Source organism: Chelonia mydas, chromosome 2 (genome assembly GCF_015237465.2).
Source record: "Chelonia mydas isolate rCheMyd1 chromosome 2, rCheMyd1.pri.v2, whole genome shotgun sequence".
Classification (NCBI taxonomy): Eukaryota; Metazoa; Chordata; order Testudines; family Cheloniidae; genus Chelonia; species Chelonia mydas.
In genome coordinates, this window is record NC_057850.1 from 192,066,353 (window position 1) to 192,080,515 (window position 14,163).

Here is a 14,163-nt window from a genome sequence, read left to right on the forward strand (position 1 = left end):
GGTCAGTAAGTTTGGCCACCCCTGCTCTATCCGCCTATCAACACACGTGAGATTGCCAGTAGAGGGCAGTGGCGTACATACACGTTAACTGCCATTTTTGCTCTGACTTAAGACACATTAAGTAAGGCCTTAATTACTTCACGAAATGCAGCAATATTGTTAGTTTCTCATTGGCTCCCCATCCCCCGCCCCGCATCATCCTTGCATCAGCACCACGGACCGTTCCCACGACGGCGGCTTCCGCGCCCCGTTGGAGCGCCCCCGTTCGGCGGGATTCTTCTTCCTTGTTGCCACCCGCAGTGACGTCCACTAGGCCTACCTTGGCGCTTTGTTCTTTTTTCTGATTGGCTGGCTGTGGGCGCGGTGTGCCTGCCCCTGGCCTGTGATTGGCGGGCTGGCTAGGGGCCGGGCCGGCGGTGTTCGGCGGCGGCCGCGGCGGTTATGCCGGACGGGGGCAGCGCAGTTATTGTCTGAGAGCTGGGCCTCGGCGGCGCGGGGGGCGGGGAAGCGACGGCTCGGCGTGGGGGTTGGGCTGGAGACGGACCTTTAATCCCGCTTTTACCGTGTTCCTCGGGGCCGCCGCGGGCGCGGGAGCGGCCGCGCCACCGCCGAGGGACCAATCGCCTCCGCCCGCCGCCTCGGTGTGAGCGAGACCCGCAGGCCGGGCCTGCCTGAGCCGCCGCCGCCGCCCAGCCTCGAGTTTGAGAGCGGCCGGCGGACGAGCTCCTTGTGCGGGCTCGGCGCGCCGGGGCGGCCCGGCCCCGCGCACGCGGAGCGGGGGGTGATTCGCGACTTTGTAATACTCGGCTGCGCTCCTCAGCATGACATAGACGCCGGGCCGGGACCGAGGGGAGTGGGAGCCTGGTGCCAAGGCGGTGGGTGTGCGTGCAAGGGGGATCTTGAGCCAGCTGTGTGTGTGTGTGCGCGCGCGCGCGCAAGGGGGGGGGGAAAGCCCGAGCCGTGTGTGTGTGTGTGTGTGTGTAGGGGCTGGAAGAGACTGAGCCAGCTGTGTGTGTGTGTATTGTTTGAGGTCAGGGGTGAAGCCCAGTTTCGGCCCCGGTCCTTTTAGCTCTTCCTTATTTATATTGAGGCAACGGGGAGAAAATGGCTAAATCCGGAGGCGGTGGCGGTGGCAGCGGGGGACTAACCTGGGTGGTAAGTTATTTTCCCCACTGTTCCCTTATGAGGCTTGGCTCAGAGGGGAGATTGCGAATTTAGGGATGAAGGTCTTGTCTGCACATTGAATTATGTATGTGGCGGTTGCTTAATATCTCCCATGTGTGGACAAGTTCCAGCAGTGCAGATAGTGCTCCGATGGAAGCTGAGAATGTAGGGGAAAGGTTACAGCAATAGAGGGCTTGGTACCGAGTTTGGCACTGTAGGTAGATGGTGGCATTGGGTGGGTTTGGGGTGTTTATGGGGGGAGTTTGTGGGAGGGAAGCCGCTGTGTTTCATCCAGAATTGAGGGCAGGTTGTTTGATTAGTAAATTGGTGCCCTGGAGGGTGTTGGAAAGCCAGGGATAGAGTATGTCTACAGATACCTTTCTCCAGAGTGAGGGGGCATCCATCACCCTCTTTAGAGTTTTGTGCTGCTAGATTTCAGTTAAAATGAAATGTTTTCAGGGCTACAAAAGAGTTATGCAGGTGAACGTCAGTCCCAAACTGACATCCTCCATTCTCAGCTGTCTAAAATGTTTCAAGTTAAGCTTTATGACAGATTCATTTTAATCAGTTTAGCTATAGTCTTTGGCGTATTCATATCTCATAACCTAGGAGTAAGGGGAGAGGAGACTGTTCAGCTGGGATGTTACATGCTTCAGAATGTAACCCAGGAATTAAACTTTACAACCTTCTTAAAGTTTTCCTTCCTGTTCTTGGCTTCTCTTTTTAAGATGAGCAAACAGAACTAAATTTGGCATTGTGGTGATATTAAGTGACTCTGGAACTGGTGAATGCTTTTGAGAAGTTTAAAAGCTTTTGGCAGTGTGAGGAATAGAATCATAAAATATCAGAGTTGGGAGGGACCGCAGGAGGTCATCTAGTCCAACCACCTGTTCAAAGCAGGACCAATCCCTAACTAAATCATCCCAGCCAGGGCTTTGTCAAGCCTGATCTTAAAAACTTCTAAGAAAGGAGATTCCACCACCTCCCTAAGTAATGCATTCCAGTGCTTCACCAACCTCCTAGGAAAAACTTTTTCACTAATATCCAACCTAAAGCTCCCCCACTGCAACTTGAGACCATTACTCCTTGTTCTGTTATCTGATACCACTGAGAACAGTCTAGATCCATCTTCTTTGGAACCCCCTTTTAGGTAGTTGAATGAGGGGGGGATTCATAGCTGCTTTCTTCTCTTCTGCAGACTAAACAATCTCAGTTCCCTCAGGCTCACCTCATAAGTCACGTGTTCCAGTCCCCTAATCATTTTTGTTGCCCTCTGCTGAACGCTTTCCAATATTTCCACATCGTTCTTGTAGTGTGGGGCCCAAAACTGGACACAGTACTCCAGATGACACCTCACCAATGTCGAATAGAGGGGAACGATCACGTCCCTCGATCTGCTGGCAGTGCCCCTACTTGTACAGCCCAAAATGCCATTGGCCTTCTTGGCAACAAGGGCACACTGTTGACTTATATCCAGGGAGGGTGGAGAGAAATGCCTTCCTGGCCTGTTAACAGTATGTCTCTCTGGTTCTGGAAAGGTCCCAGGACAGAGGAGAGAAGACCTGAAGGGGCGCAGTTCCCACAGACTATCAGTAATTCACTTGCATTTGTCTTTCTAAGCATAGAGTTCACAGTAGGGTCATTTCCTTAATATAGCTAACAAAAAAAGGCAGCATAGTTGAATGAGTAGTAGCAGCATCTTTATCGAACAGGCACACTCTGTTTTACTAGGGATTGTCAGTGTAATAATATTCCCCTTCAATAGGGAGTTTGGATAACCTCCATCCAAGAATATTAAAGGAACTGGCATATGCAATTGGAAACCTAATAAGGATTTTTAATGAGTTCATAAACTTGGAGGTCATATCCTATGACTACACAGTTGTAAATATAGTGCCTATATTTAAGAAAGGAGGGGAAAAAAGGTGATCTGGGAAGCTACAGACCTGTTAGTTTGTCCTCGGTTGTTTTGCAAGACCTTAGAACAAATCTTGGAAGAGAGTAATCAAAAACAGAGAGGTAAATGGTAATTCAGATAAAATACAACATGGTTTTACAAAAGATAAATTGTGCCATACCAACCTAATCTCTTTCTATTAGAGAATAACCAATTTTTGAGACAAAGGAAATGTAGTAGATGTAGCCTACCCGGATTTCAGTAAAGCATTTGATACAGGTATTAGTTAAATTGGAGAAGATGGGGATTAATACAAGAATTGAAAGGTGGGTAAGGAACTGGTTAAAGGAGAGTCTACAATGGGTCATACTGAAAGGTGAACTGTCAGCTGGAGGTAGGTTACTAGTGGAGTTTCTCAAGGATCTGTCAATATGGAGGAGGATTGGAATATCATACATGAAGATTTGGATGTCCATGAAGACTGGAATAATGGAAATGGGATGAAATTTAATATTGCAAAGTGCGAGTTCATGCTGTTAGGGACTAACAACAAGAGTTTTTGCTATAAACTGGGGATTTACCAGTTGGAAATGACAGAGGAGGAAGAGGACCTGGGTGTATTGGTCAATCACAAGATGACTATGAGCTGCCAGTATAATGTGGCAATGAAAAAGGCTAATTCAATCTTAAAATATGTTAGTTGAGAGAGGGAAGTGTTACTACTGTGGTACAAGGCACTGATGAGACCTCATTTGGAATGCTGTGTGCAGTTCTGATTTCCTATGTTTAAGAAAGATTAAATGAATTCAAACTGGAAAAAGTGCAGAGAAGGGCTACTAGGATGATCAGAGGACTGAAGAACCTTCCTTATGAGAGAAGACTTAAGTAGCTTGGGTGAAGTTGACAATTCATTTTGCAACAGAACAATTTCTTTTTTCAATTTTTACTTTAGATTTAAAAAGAAGATTTTTTTTAAAGAAGGGAAGGCACTACCGCCTGCGGGACCCTTTGTTTTTTCTCCTGTTTTAAATACTACATTTAAAAATGTATGAATCTTTGTTCCTCTTATGTCAGGATAAGGATATAACAGTTATGAAGTTTTAACTGAGTTCAGTGAACAATTTAAGGCTGTGGTCCTCCCTGTTTTGTGCTTCAAATCATTGAAAATAGAGAGCTCATCTCTGAAAACCACACCTTTCTAGTGGCAACTGTAGTGGGTAGGTACCTGAAAGGCATATAAGGAGACAATTCTTTTTAATCAGCAGGTTAGTTATAATCTCGTCCCCATTTCCTCACGCACAATTGATATAGTTGTCTTTCTCTGAGTAACGGGTTTGTATTTTAGTACCTAATCTTCCCTATCTACTTGAAACTCACACTGCTTTATCCTCTTCAGATCACTGTACAGCTTACTGTTTTATTTGTTTGCCCTTCCAACTGGGGTTAGTCGACCTAAGTTACACTAGTTTAGCTACGTGAATTATGTAGCTGGTGTCGACATACCCCAGTGTCTTCATTGTGCTCTCCGGTCGACTTCCCTTACTCTTCTTGGAGAGCTGGAGTGCCAGGGTCGACCAGCGAGCGCTCTGCCATCGATGTAGCAGGTCTTCACTAGATCCTCTAAATCGATCCCTGCTGCATCGATTGCAGCAGCGTCGATCTCCCCACAATGGAGACCAGTCCTGAGAAGTTATCATTTTATGGTGGTTTGAAATTAGTTTGGTCTTAAGCCTTGCTTTGGACTAAATTGTTTTGGTGACACTTATTTCAGTTTGGCTTATTTCTGTTTAGTTAAATCTTGTCCTAGTCGATTTAACACAAACAGGAAAAAGCCTGGTTTAAACCAAAATGTATGACCCCATGTTTAGCACCAGTTTAAATAAATCTATTTAAATTTACACTTTAAATTACATTTGCACGTAGACAAGTCCTCACTATAAGTTTATAGTGGAGAGCTGCGTACATCAAGCCACCACCAGAGTTGGTATTCATTCCACTCTTATTCGTAATCTCCAGCCAAAAACCCAGTGATTGGAAAAAAAAATGAATACTGAACAACCTTCTCACTCCTAGAAATGGTCACAAATTAGAGACGCCCATTGCATTTAATTGTGAAGGAACTGGTACTGTATCTTGTACTTGTTCTCTGCAGAAATAGGACTTGTCAATCAAATATGTTTCAGACATACTAAATCTACAAAATATTATAATACACAACAGGATTAAAAGAGAGCTTTTGATTGTTGACTGGTTGGCAGTGGGTATTAGATACTTTACAGCTGTAGTTGCCATAGATATTTTGTGATAGTGAATGGAATTGGGGAAGGAGTTCTTCACAATTGCAAATGGAAAGGCAGGAAGTCCATGAGTCTGTGAAAGTGTGAGAACATCCTGTGATAGGGCATGTAGTAATGGCCACTGCCAAAAGCAGGATACCAAAGTGGACTTTTTCCCCCTGGCCATCTCAGATCTAGTAAAACAAAAGCCTAAGTTCCGTGGGAGGTCATGGAGTGCCCATCATTGGAAGCTTTTAAAAACTGGTTGGACAAACACCCATCAGGGATGATCTAGGTTTACTTGGTTCTGCCACAGTGGACTTGATGACTTCTTGAGGTTCCTTCCAGCTCTACATTTGTATGGTTCTGTGATAAGTCTCATCACTTTTGACTAGAATCTGATCATCCCATGTATTAAGCTACCTTTTTGGTGCGGTGACAATATTAACATTTTCCAAGATAATTTCTTGGCTTTACTTCGGTATGTTTGAATAACCAGGATTAGTTGATAAATATACATTTTTATTAACTGGCAGGGAAACAAGCAAATATTTATTTATTTTTTTTGAGGTTGGGATTCATAACCTGGGATGATGATTATATTTTTACAAACTAATATTAGGAGGGTAGCAATCATGAAACTTCCCTCAAAAATCAATGTTTTTGTTCTGCTTGTTGCTTGGCATTGGAGTCCTTATGGATAAAATTAGTCTGAAGCATGTCACTTGAGTAACTCTAAACTTTTTGTTATATTGTTTGACTTCTACATTCTTAAAAAATGTCAGTGATTAATTCTGTGTCTGATTTCCAAATCAAACCATTTTTCAAATGGCACTTCAGTAAGGGGGGAGGGGTGGAGGAGAGACAGACACACAAAAAGCCCTCCCCCAAAGGTGGCGTCAGATATGACTGTTAGATTTTATGTAAAGCAAACAATTAGTACATGATTTGGAACAGACTTCAAAGGATCATGTTAAAGAGTTAGCTTTTTAGGGAGGATATTAGGCATTAATCTCAAAGTATCAATTTATAACAAAATTGTCTAAAACTAAGGATGGTCACTTCTGGATTACTGCAGAATTTCCCATGCTTTTGAAACCTGAGGCCCACCCTCCCACTTCAGGAAAAAGAAACTGGTCACATTCACCTTCAACCTTGCTTTCTGTTACCTACCCAAAATGATACGTCACTCAGATTGCGTAGCTGTTCATAATGCTACTGGTCCTATCTTACATGCCTTGGGACAGTGAAATAGTTAAGTAACATTTGAAGTAACATATCATGAGAGTTAGTACCCATCAAAATAAATGGTCATTTCTATTGGAGCTGTTGTTAACGGTTGTCTGCATCATTTAACCTTGAAAATATTACCTGAGTGTTTCTTCATAACCATAATAACTTGAGACTTCTTAAAGTTGAGACTCTGGAAAATAACTCGGGTCTCTTCCTACCTCCCCTGTTCCTTCTCATCCCCCTAAAGAGGCGTGCTCCACATCTTGGGAAATGCTAGTGTAAAATGAAATACTTGCCTAGTATCACTGCTGTTTCTAGTTAAGCGAATCATATTGAAGAATACTAAAATGTTCTGTCTCTGTATCTGAGGATTTCTTGAAGTATAGACAAATGAATGTGACAGATTATAGCATAGTTTGTGCCTAATCAGATGTGTGTTGCCTTAGCAGTGTGTGGCTAGGTGAAAAGATAGAAAATATTGTTTTAGTAAAACTGAATTTTAAGCCATATGTTTCTCTCAGCAGTTTTAAAGGACAGGCTTGAAGTTGATTTATTTCTTGTGTGAAAGTTGGCATGTGTATAATGAGTGGGGATCAGTTATTTGGAATCAAACATTGGAGCATGAACTGTCTTTAGTTAGACTTGACAGTCTCCAGTAGAGGGAGCTTGTCTTCCCCTCATTTAATCAGTCCACTTAAAAGTAAATGGAATAAACAGACTGAATCAGACCCTTTTTAGTTGATTACATTGAAAATGAAGGGATAGCTTTCAGTTTTGATTGTTTAAACAAGTCTGCTGTTCTGCTATAGCAGGAGAAAGACAAGTAGCTCTTTGAAACAATGTCCAGTAATCTACATAATTCACTGAAACTTGCTTTGAGAAATCTATATTTAACTAGTCTTTCTTGACCTTCTTGTTCCATTTTGTATATGGCTAGGGCCCTACCAAATCCATGGCCATGAAAAACGCGTCATGGATTGTGAAATCTGGTCTCGCACGATGAAATCTAGTCTCTTATGTGCTTTTACACTATACTGTACAATTTTCATGGGGAGACAAATGTTTTTCAAATTGGGGGTCCTGACCCAAAAGGGAGTTGCAGTGGGGTCACAAGGTTATTTTAGGCGGCGGTCATGGTATTGCCACTCTTACTTCTGTGCTGGCTTCAGAGTTGGGAAGCTGGAGAGTGGCGGCTGTTGGCTGGGCACCCAGCTCTGAAGGGAGCACCCTGTCAGCAGCAGCACAGAAGGGTGGCAATAGCATACCATGCCCTCTTACTTCTGTGCTACTGCCTTCAGAGCTGGGTGGCTGGACAGTGGCGTTGCTGACTGAGGGCCGAGGTCTGCAGGCAGCAGCACAGAAGTAAGAGTGGCAATATCATACTATCAGGTTTCAGAGTAGCAGCCGTGTTAGTCTGTATTTGCAAAAAGAAAAGGAGTACTTGTGGCACCTTAGAGACTAACCAATTTATTTGAGCATAAGCTTTCGAGAGCTACAGCATCCGAATGCATCCGATGAAGTGAGCTATAGCTCACAAAAGCTTATGCTCAAATAAATTGGTTAGTCTCTAAGGTGCCACAAGTACTCCTTTTCTTTTTGCAACTATCGTACTATGCCATCCTTACTTTTGGGCTGCTGCTAGTGGCGGCTCTGCCTTCAGAGCTGGACTCCTGGCCCGCAGCTGCCACTCTCCAGCAGCTCAGCTCTGAAGGCAGCGCCAACACGAGCAGCAGCGCAGAAGTAAGGGTAGCGGTACCACAACACCCCCACAATTCCTTTTTGGGTCAGGACCAATACAATTACAACACTGTGAAATTTTAGATTTAAATAGCTGAAATCATGAAATTTATGATTTTTAAAATCCTATGACTCTGAAATTGACCAAAATGGATTGTGAATTTGGTAGGGCCCTATATATGGCTAATTGTAGAAAGTACATGACACTTGCCTGCCTTATATCAGAGGGGTAGCTGTGTTACTCTGTATCCACAAAAACAATGGGGAGTCCGGTGGCACCTTAAAGACTAACAGATTTATTTGTGCATAAGCTTTCGTGGGTAAAAAACCCATTGCCTGCCTTAATTATTCATTCTGCGTTGGCCTTGTTTATTTGCTTTGTAAACTCATTGAGCAGGGACCATCCTTCACATTTGTATAATGCCTGAAATAAGAGGGTTCTAATCTGATTGATTGGGACTTTTGGGTGCTGTTGTAATATATACAATGGATGAGAAGCCTTTAAATCAACCTTGGAAAAATTCTGATTATCAAAATCAAGTAGGAACACTTTCTAAGTATGTATGTCCAATACCATTAACTTCTGAATAATTTAAGGTTATGCTTTTTTAAAAAGCTTATCCCATATGACACAAACCCCACCCCCTTTTAATACGTGAACCAGGCCTATATAATGCTGTTGCTTCTTTTCTTACTATCAGGTTTGTAGGCAGACATCCACTAACACTTCTTGTGTTCAAGAGCAGAGCAAGTGGAGGAGGAGCTACGGTGACCCCTGCTGAATCCTCCAGATTCCTCCTATCCTGGGCCTGTGAGGATGGGGACTGAAGATCAGCATCTTCATGTTTCTTCCACTCCCCATCTGCATTAAGCCTGTTTTCACCTTACTTCTTGGCCAGCTGAGGCCAGGCCTAGAACAGCGGTTCTCAACTTTTCCAGACAACTGTACCCCTGTCAGGAGTCTAACTTGTCTTGCGTACCCCAAAGTTTCACCTCACCTAAAAACTACTTGCTTACAAAATCAGACATAAAAATACAAAAATGTCATAGCATACTATTACTGAAAAATTGCTTGCTTTCTCATTTTGTCTGTATGAAATTTTAGTTTGTACTGACTTTGCTCGTGTTTTTTATGTAGCCTGTTGTAAAAGTAGGCAAATATCCAGATGAGTTGATGTACCCCCTGAAAGATCTTGGTGAACCCCCAGAGGTACATGTACCCCTGGTTCATAACCCCTGGCCTAGAACACTCTTGTTCCAAGCCATTTTGTTCTCCTTCAAGCCCCTCCTTAAAATTCTTCTCTGCAGTGTCCACAAAAAAGACAGTGGTTAAGTGGCTGTTGTACTGTGACCACTGCTGTCCTGGTGACCAGTATGATTTCATTGTTTCCTTGTGTTCACTTTTCTGTTTGTACCACGATGGATTGATTTAAATACTTGATTCTAATCTCGTTTTGCATTTCTTTTTTAGTTATTTGCCTAGACAGAGTTTGATTCTCATTAGTTGGAAACCATTAAAACGTGTTGACTGGCAACTAAATACAGCCTTTATGCTAAATTCTGTACTTTTTGCTAACCAGGAGGGTACACCGTCTGTACATTTAAGCAATTATATGGTTTAACATACACTTATTGAAATTCTTAATTTTTACATTTTCTATCATATTAGAAAATGGCAAATGATACATTTCTTATAGCTTCAGTGATGTAATACTCATGATTTGTATCAAGCTGCATTTGGATGGAAATTGGAATTCAATTAAATGCACAGAAACAGCATCCTAGAATTTTTTAGTTAAAGAATACTATCTTTAATGTATAAAGTAAGAAAAAAGTATGTTTACCAGAACATGTTTTGCATTTAAAACTGATTTATTAAACAAAAGTAGTACTTCCAGTTAGTGAACTAAACTCATTGACCATCTTCCTCAAGATTTTAGAAGTTAATAGGTCTCATCTTCTCACCTCACTGTCCCTTATCTAATAACATTGGGTATTCTTGGCTTTTTAGGGAGCATGGTCTCTTTCATTTACAAAATAGTCTCTGCATACTGCAATTGAATTGTCCATCTGCTTTTGTTCATATAGGTACTAGCGCTAGTAGTTGCTCAGAGTATCAGCTGATATTTTCAGTCAATAAGTAGCCATAAGAATGGACGAGCTTACACCTTGGGAGAAAGAGCTCACCAACACCCATTCCCATTACCAAACAAAGTTGGATGGGAGGATGGCTGTTAGATTTCCAAATTTGTTTGAGTAGGCATGTGAAGAACAAAGAGGTAGCTGCGATGAGGGAAGACTTCTGGGCTTTGCAGGGAAGAAAAGATGACCCCAGATATGTGGGAGAGGGGAACTAGGCAGCAAAGTGTAACAGTCAGTTTGTGGCTGTCCTCATCCAGAACATTGAATTATAACCTATAACATGTTGCAAAACTTTCAGTGTCAGAATAAAATGTAGGTTTCTCCTCTTGCTAGCTGAGAGGTTTCATGAATGGACAAGAGAACAGGAGGTAATCAGAGCATGAAAGTATTGCACGTATTTATGCTGAACAGTTTAAAAAGTAGAATTCAGAAACTTTGTTGGAAGTTAAAACAAATTGCATTGCACCCTGTTTAAATTTCTCTTGAAAAGTAGATTTTTGTCAGAGTAATCATTTATGTCAATAGTAATTTATTTTTGGGAAAAAATTCTTATACTTGCCTACTGAAACATGATGCTCCATCTTGAATCAACAGGCAGGTTTAAAGTTCTGGTGGGACTCCTTTTTTAAAGCAGCGGTACACATAATGAGCCACATCCAGAAGACTTTCCCATTAACTTCTGTGGGAATGATGGTAGAGGAGGATGTAGAGAACAGCCGTGGATTTCAAATACCCATGGTTAAGGGTTCTTCCTGATATGAAAGGCTTTGATTTTTCTCTCATCCTTCTGTTTCTCTAAGTTGCTATGAATCTATTTGAAACTCCTGTGAGCCTCTTCATGGAGTTCTCTGCAGGATTGGGGTCAGAGTTTTCAATCAAATTTATTGGATTTGTGAAAAATTCATTATCTGTAAAATGTCAACAAAATATCATTAGCTATGCAACAAGATTCAAACAGTTAAAAATAAATTAGTGTGCTATTTTAATCTGTAACATGAAGACAAACTTTTAATAGTTCTAAAATATTTTGTTGATTAAAAAAATAGTTGTTAGCATAGTCACTTAAAATGAAAGTGTTAAGGCATATAATATCCTATGGTTTTGCTCTCTCAAAGGAAGAGGTCTGAGACTATGATTGCTTTTAAATTTCTAACTGTTCCATGTGAAAAAACATGAAAATGACACTTGTCTCATTAATTTCTGGTTGTTATCTGGTCCATAGTATTAAGTGAAATATACTGCTGCTGTTTGTTTGCCCCCTAGAATCTTAATCTATTGTAATGGCTGTAATTAATCATATACTGAATTCTTTTATAGGGCTATATCATATAAGCCTTACAGTGCTGTTCTGCAAAAGAACTGTTAAAATACACTATAATATAAATGCATGTTCAGCAATTGTACTCTACTATAAAGTCACTACTCAGCAAGCATAAAACTATACCAATCCTAAAGTACCAGCAGCAATTCCATAGTTAGGATTATAAGGCTGTTCCTATTAAAAGCCTGATTTTTGTACTTTTGTAAAATTTGCAGGGGAAAAGCCAGAAATTTTGCATGGACTCTTTTGCCATTCTCCTCTTCTTTTTTATTAGGGGAGTAAAGGATGGAATCTGTTTGGATAATCTCCTTCCCAACATGGCCCTTTGCTGCTGCTGTGGCAGCATAAAGAAACCATAAGAGTCCTGATTCTAGGTGGAGGAGATCTTCCCTCTGAAGCACAGCTCAGCACAAAATATATTTTTAGGGTGGTTTTTTTTTTTTAAGTGATCCAGATCCTCACCTCGTGTAAATCAGTGAATTCAGTGGAGCCAGGCCACTTCACACCAGATGAGAATCTGGACCAGTGTGTTTCACTTACACTCAAACGTACATTTTTTTTTCCTCGTAAGCCTGAAGCTTTCAACATTTTCACCTCCATTTAAAAACTGATGAATGAGCCTAGTTTTATATTTTTAGGAGCCCGTAACTGATGTTTTTTCCACGTAAAAGCATGGCAAACTGTACATACTCCCATGCAGAATTCATAAAACTTCTTATGGTAGCCTGTGGATAAGCTAATATCCACGCCTATGTTTAGAAAGGTGAAAATATCTGTAAACTTAGCTGTGAGAGGGAAGAGTATCTGGTTCAGGCATGGCCTTGAGTTCTGAGGTCTTGGAATTTGTTGCAGAATTCACTTTTCCTGCAGAATTGTGCTGTGGAATCTAAGCTTAATTTTTTAAAAAAGAAGTGTAACCTGTACAGTTAGAAGAAAACTTGAAAACCTGAACTGATGCGTTGTTGTCTTCCTGAGCATGCACGTAGCCTGAAACAATAGCTCTTAGAGGTATGAACTTCCCTATTCGTTTCCATGAGTTGTTGTAAATTTTGAGTTTGGATCAATTTCATTGGCAATATGAATAAACTATTTCACTGCTGATTACTTTTTGTAAAAGTCCAAATAATATACACCTCTACCCCGATGTAACGCGACCTGATATAACACGAATTCGGATATAACGCTGTAAAGCGGCGCTCCAGGGGAGCGGGGCTGCGCGCTCTGGTGGATCAATTTAAGTTCGATATAACGCGGTTTCACCTATAACACGGTAAGATTTTTTTGGCGTCCGAGGACAGCATTATATCTGGGTAGAGGTGTACTTTTTACCACAATCCCCAACAACTTCTCACCACTCCCTGGCTGCCAAAGGCCCCAGCTGTTAGTCTCCAGCTGTGGGATATTTTTGTATTGTATTTATGAGGTGCCATCATTCCTCCCAGAAAATTGTGGGAGTTTGTGCCCACACATGTTTCTCCCTGCATGTTCTGAGAAATCCAGGAGAGGTGTCCATGCAGCAGGACAAGGGTGAACTGGAGCCATGCCTGTACAGGACTGCTGGTCACTGACTCCTGTGCAGCAAGTTAGAAAAACTGGACCATAGAGGTCATGGCTGTAGGAACAGCTGCATCATGGGCTCGTTGCTGGAGGACTGCTTATATCTGTATAGGTACTTCTACGTCCACACCAGCATTTTGATAGAGGGCTTAATTTGCTTGGGGGACTGGTAAAATTTTGCCAGTGAAAGCTGAAGGCATTGTTGCTAGGACTCAAAATTGTGTAGATGCCTGTGCTGCCAGAAGGAAAGTTTTTTGTGACACTAAAACTCCATATAATGTAGACCAGGCCTGGATGAGGCTAAAGGTCTGGGAATTGTTCAGGGCTAAGGTCCTCCTCTGGAAGCAGACTTGGACTTTTATGGGACCAGCACCATCCTCTGGAACCACAGCAAAGGATCAGTGATGATAACATTGGCATGTAATGCAACAAAGGCATTGTTGGTGAATGCTACTGCTGAGCCTGTGCTGTCTGCATGTCTGCTTCTGCTGTTACTGTCAGCACCATAGTGCATGGGGTGTTCTTGGCCTTAAAGGTATCCCTTGACCCTTGCTCTGCCACTAGTGCCATGCCGGCAGTAGAGTTAAACCTGAATTTACAGATGGCCTGAGTCCTCTGTCCCCTACCTTCAAGTATGTGGGCAAGAGGAAAAGGAGCTCTGTGATCCAGTTGGTGCCAAAGGAATCTTGATCTCCAAAGAAACATTTGTACAGACATATATCAAAGGAGTTGCTCAGAAATCATGGTTCAGTCTCCCTCAGAACAAAGGGTGTATCTAGCCCTTGCTGTGCTACCAATTTTCTGGATTTTTGTCTCTATCTGCTAAAGAGAAGAGA

At 42.1% G+C, this 14,163-nt stretch overlaps 1 protein-coding gene across 2 annotated transcripts in view; it reads left to right on the forward strand.

Moving 5' to 3' along the window:
* The first annotated feature begins 412 nt into the window (after positions 1–412).
* TOP2B (DNA topoisomerase II beta) overlaps positions 413–14,163 on the forward strand; it is a 129,323-nt gene continuing 115,572 nt past the window's right edge. The window contains exon 1 of one of the 2 annotated variants that reach the window (XM_037890409.2): positions 413–1,155. In XM_037890409.2, the coding sequence (XP_037746337.1) occupies positions 1,105–1,155 (51 nt within the window). In that variant the 5' untranslated portion in view covers positions 413–1,104. The remainder of the gene's footprint in view (positions 1,156–14,163) is intronic. The other variant, XM_043540916.1, reaches the window with a different exon arrangement.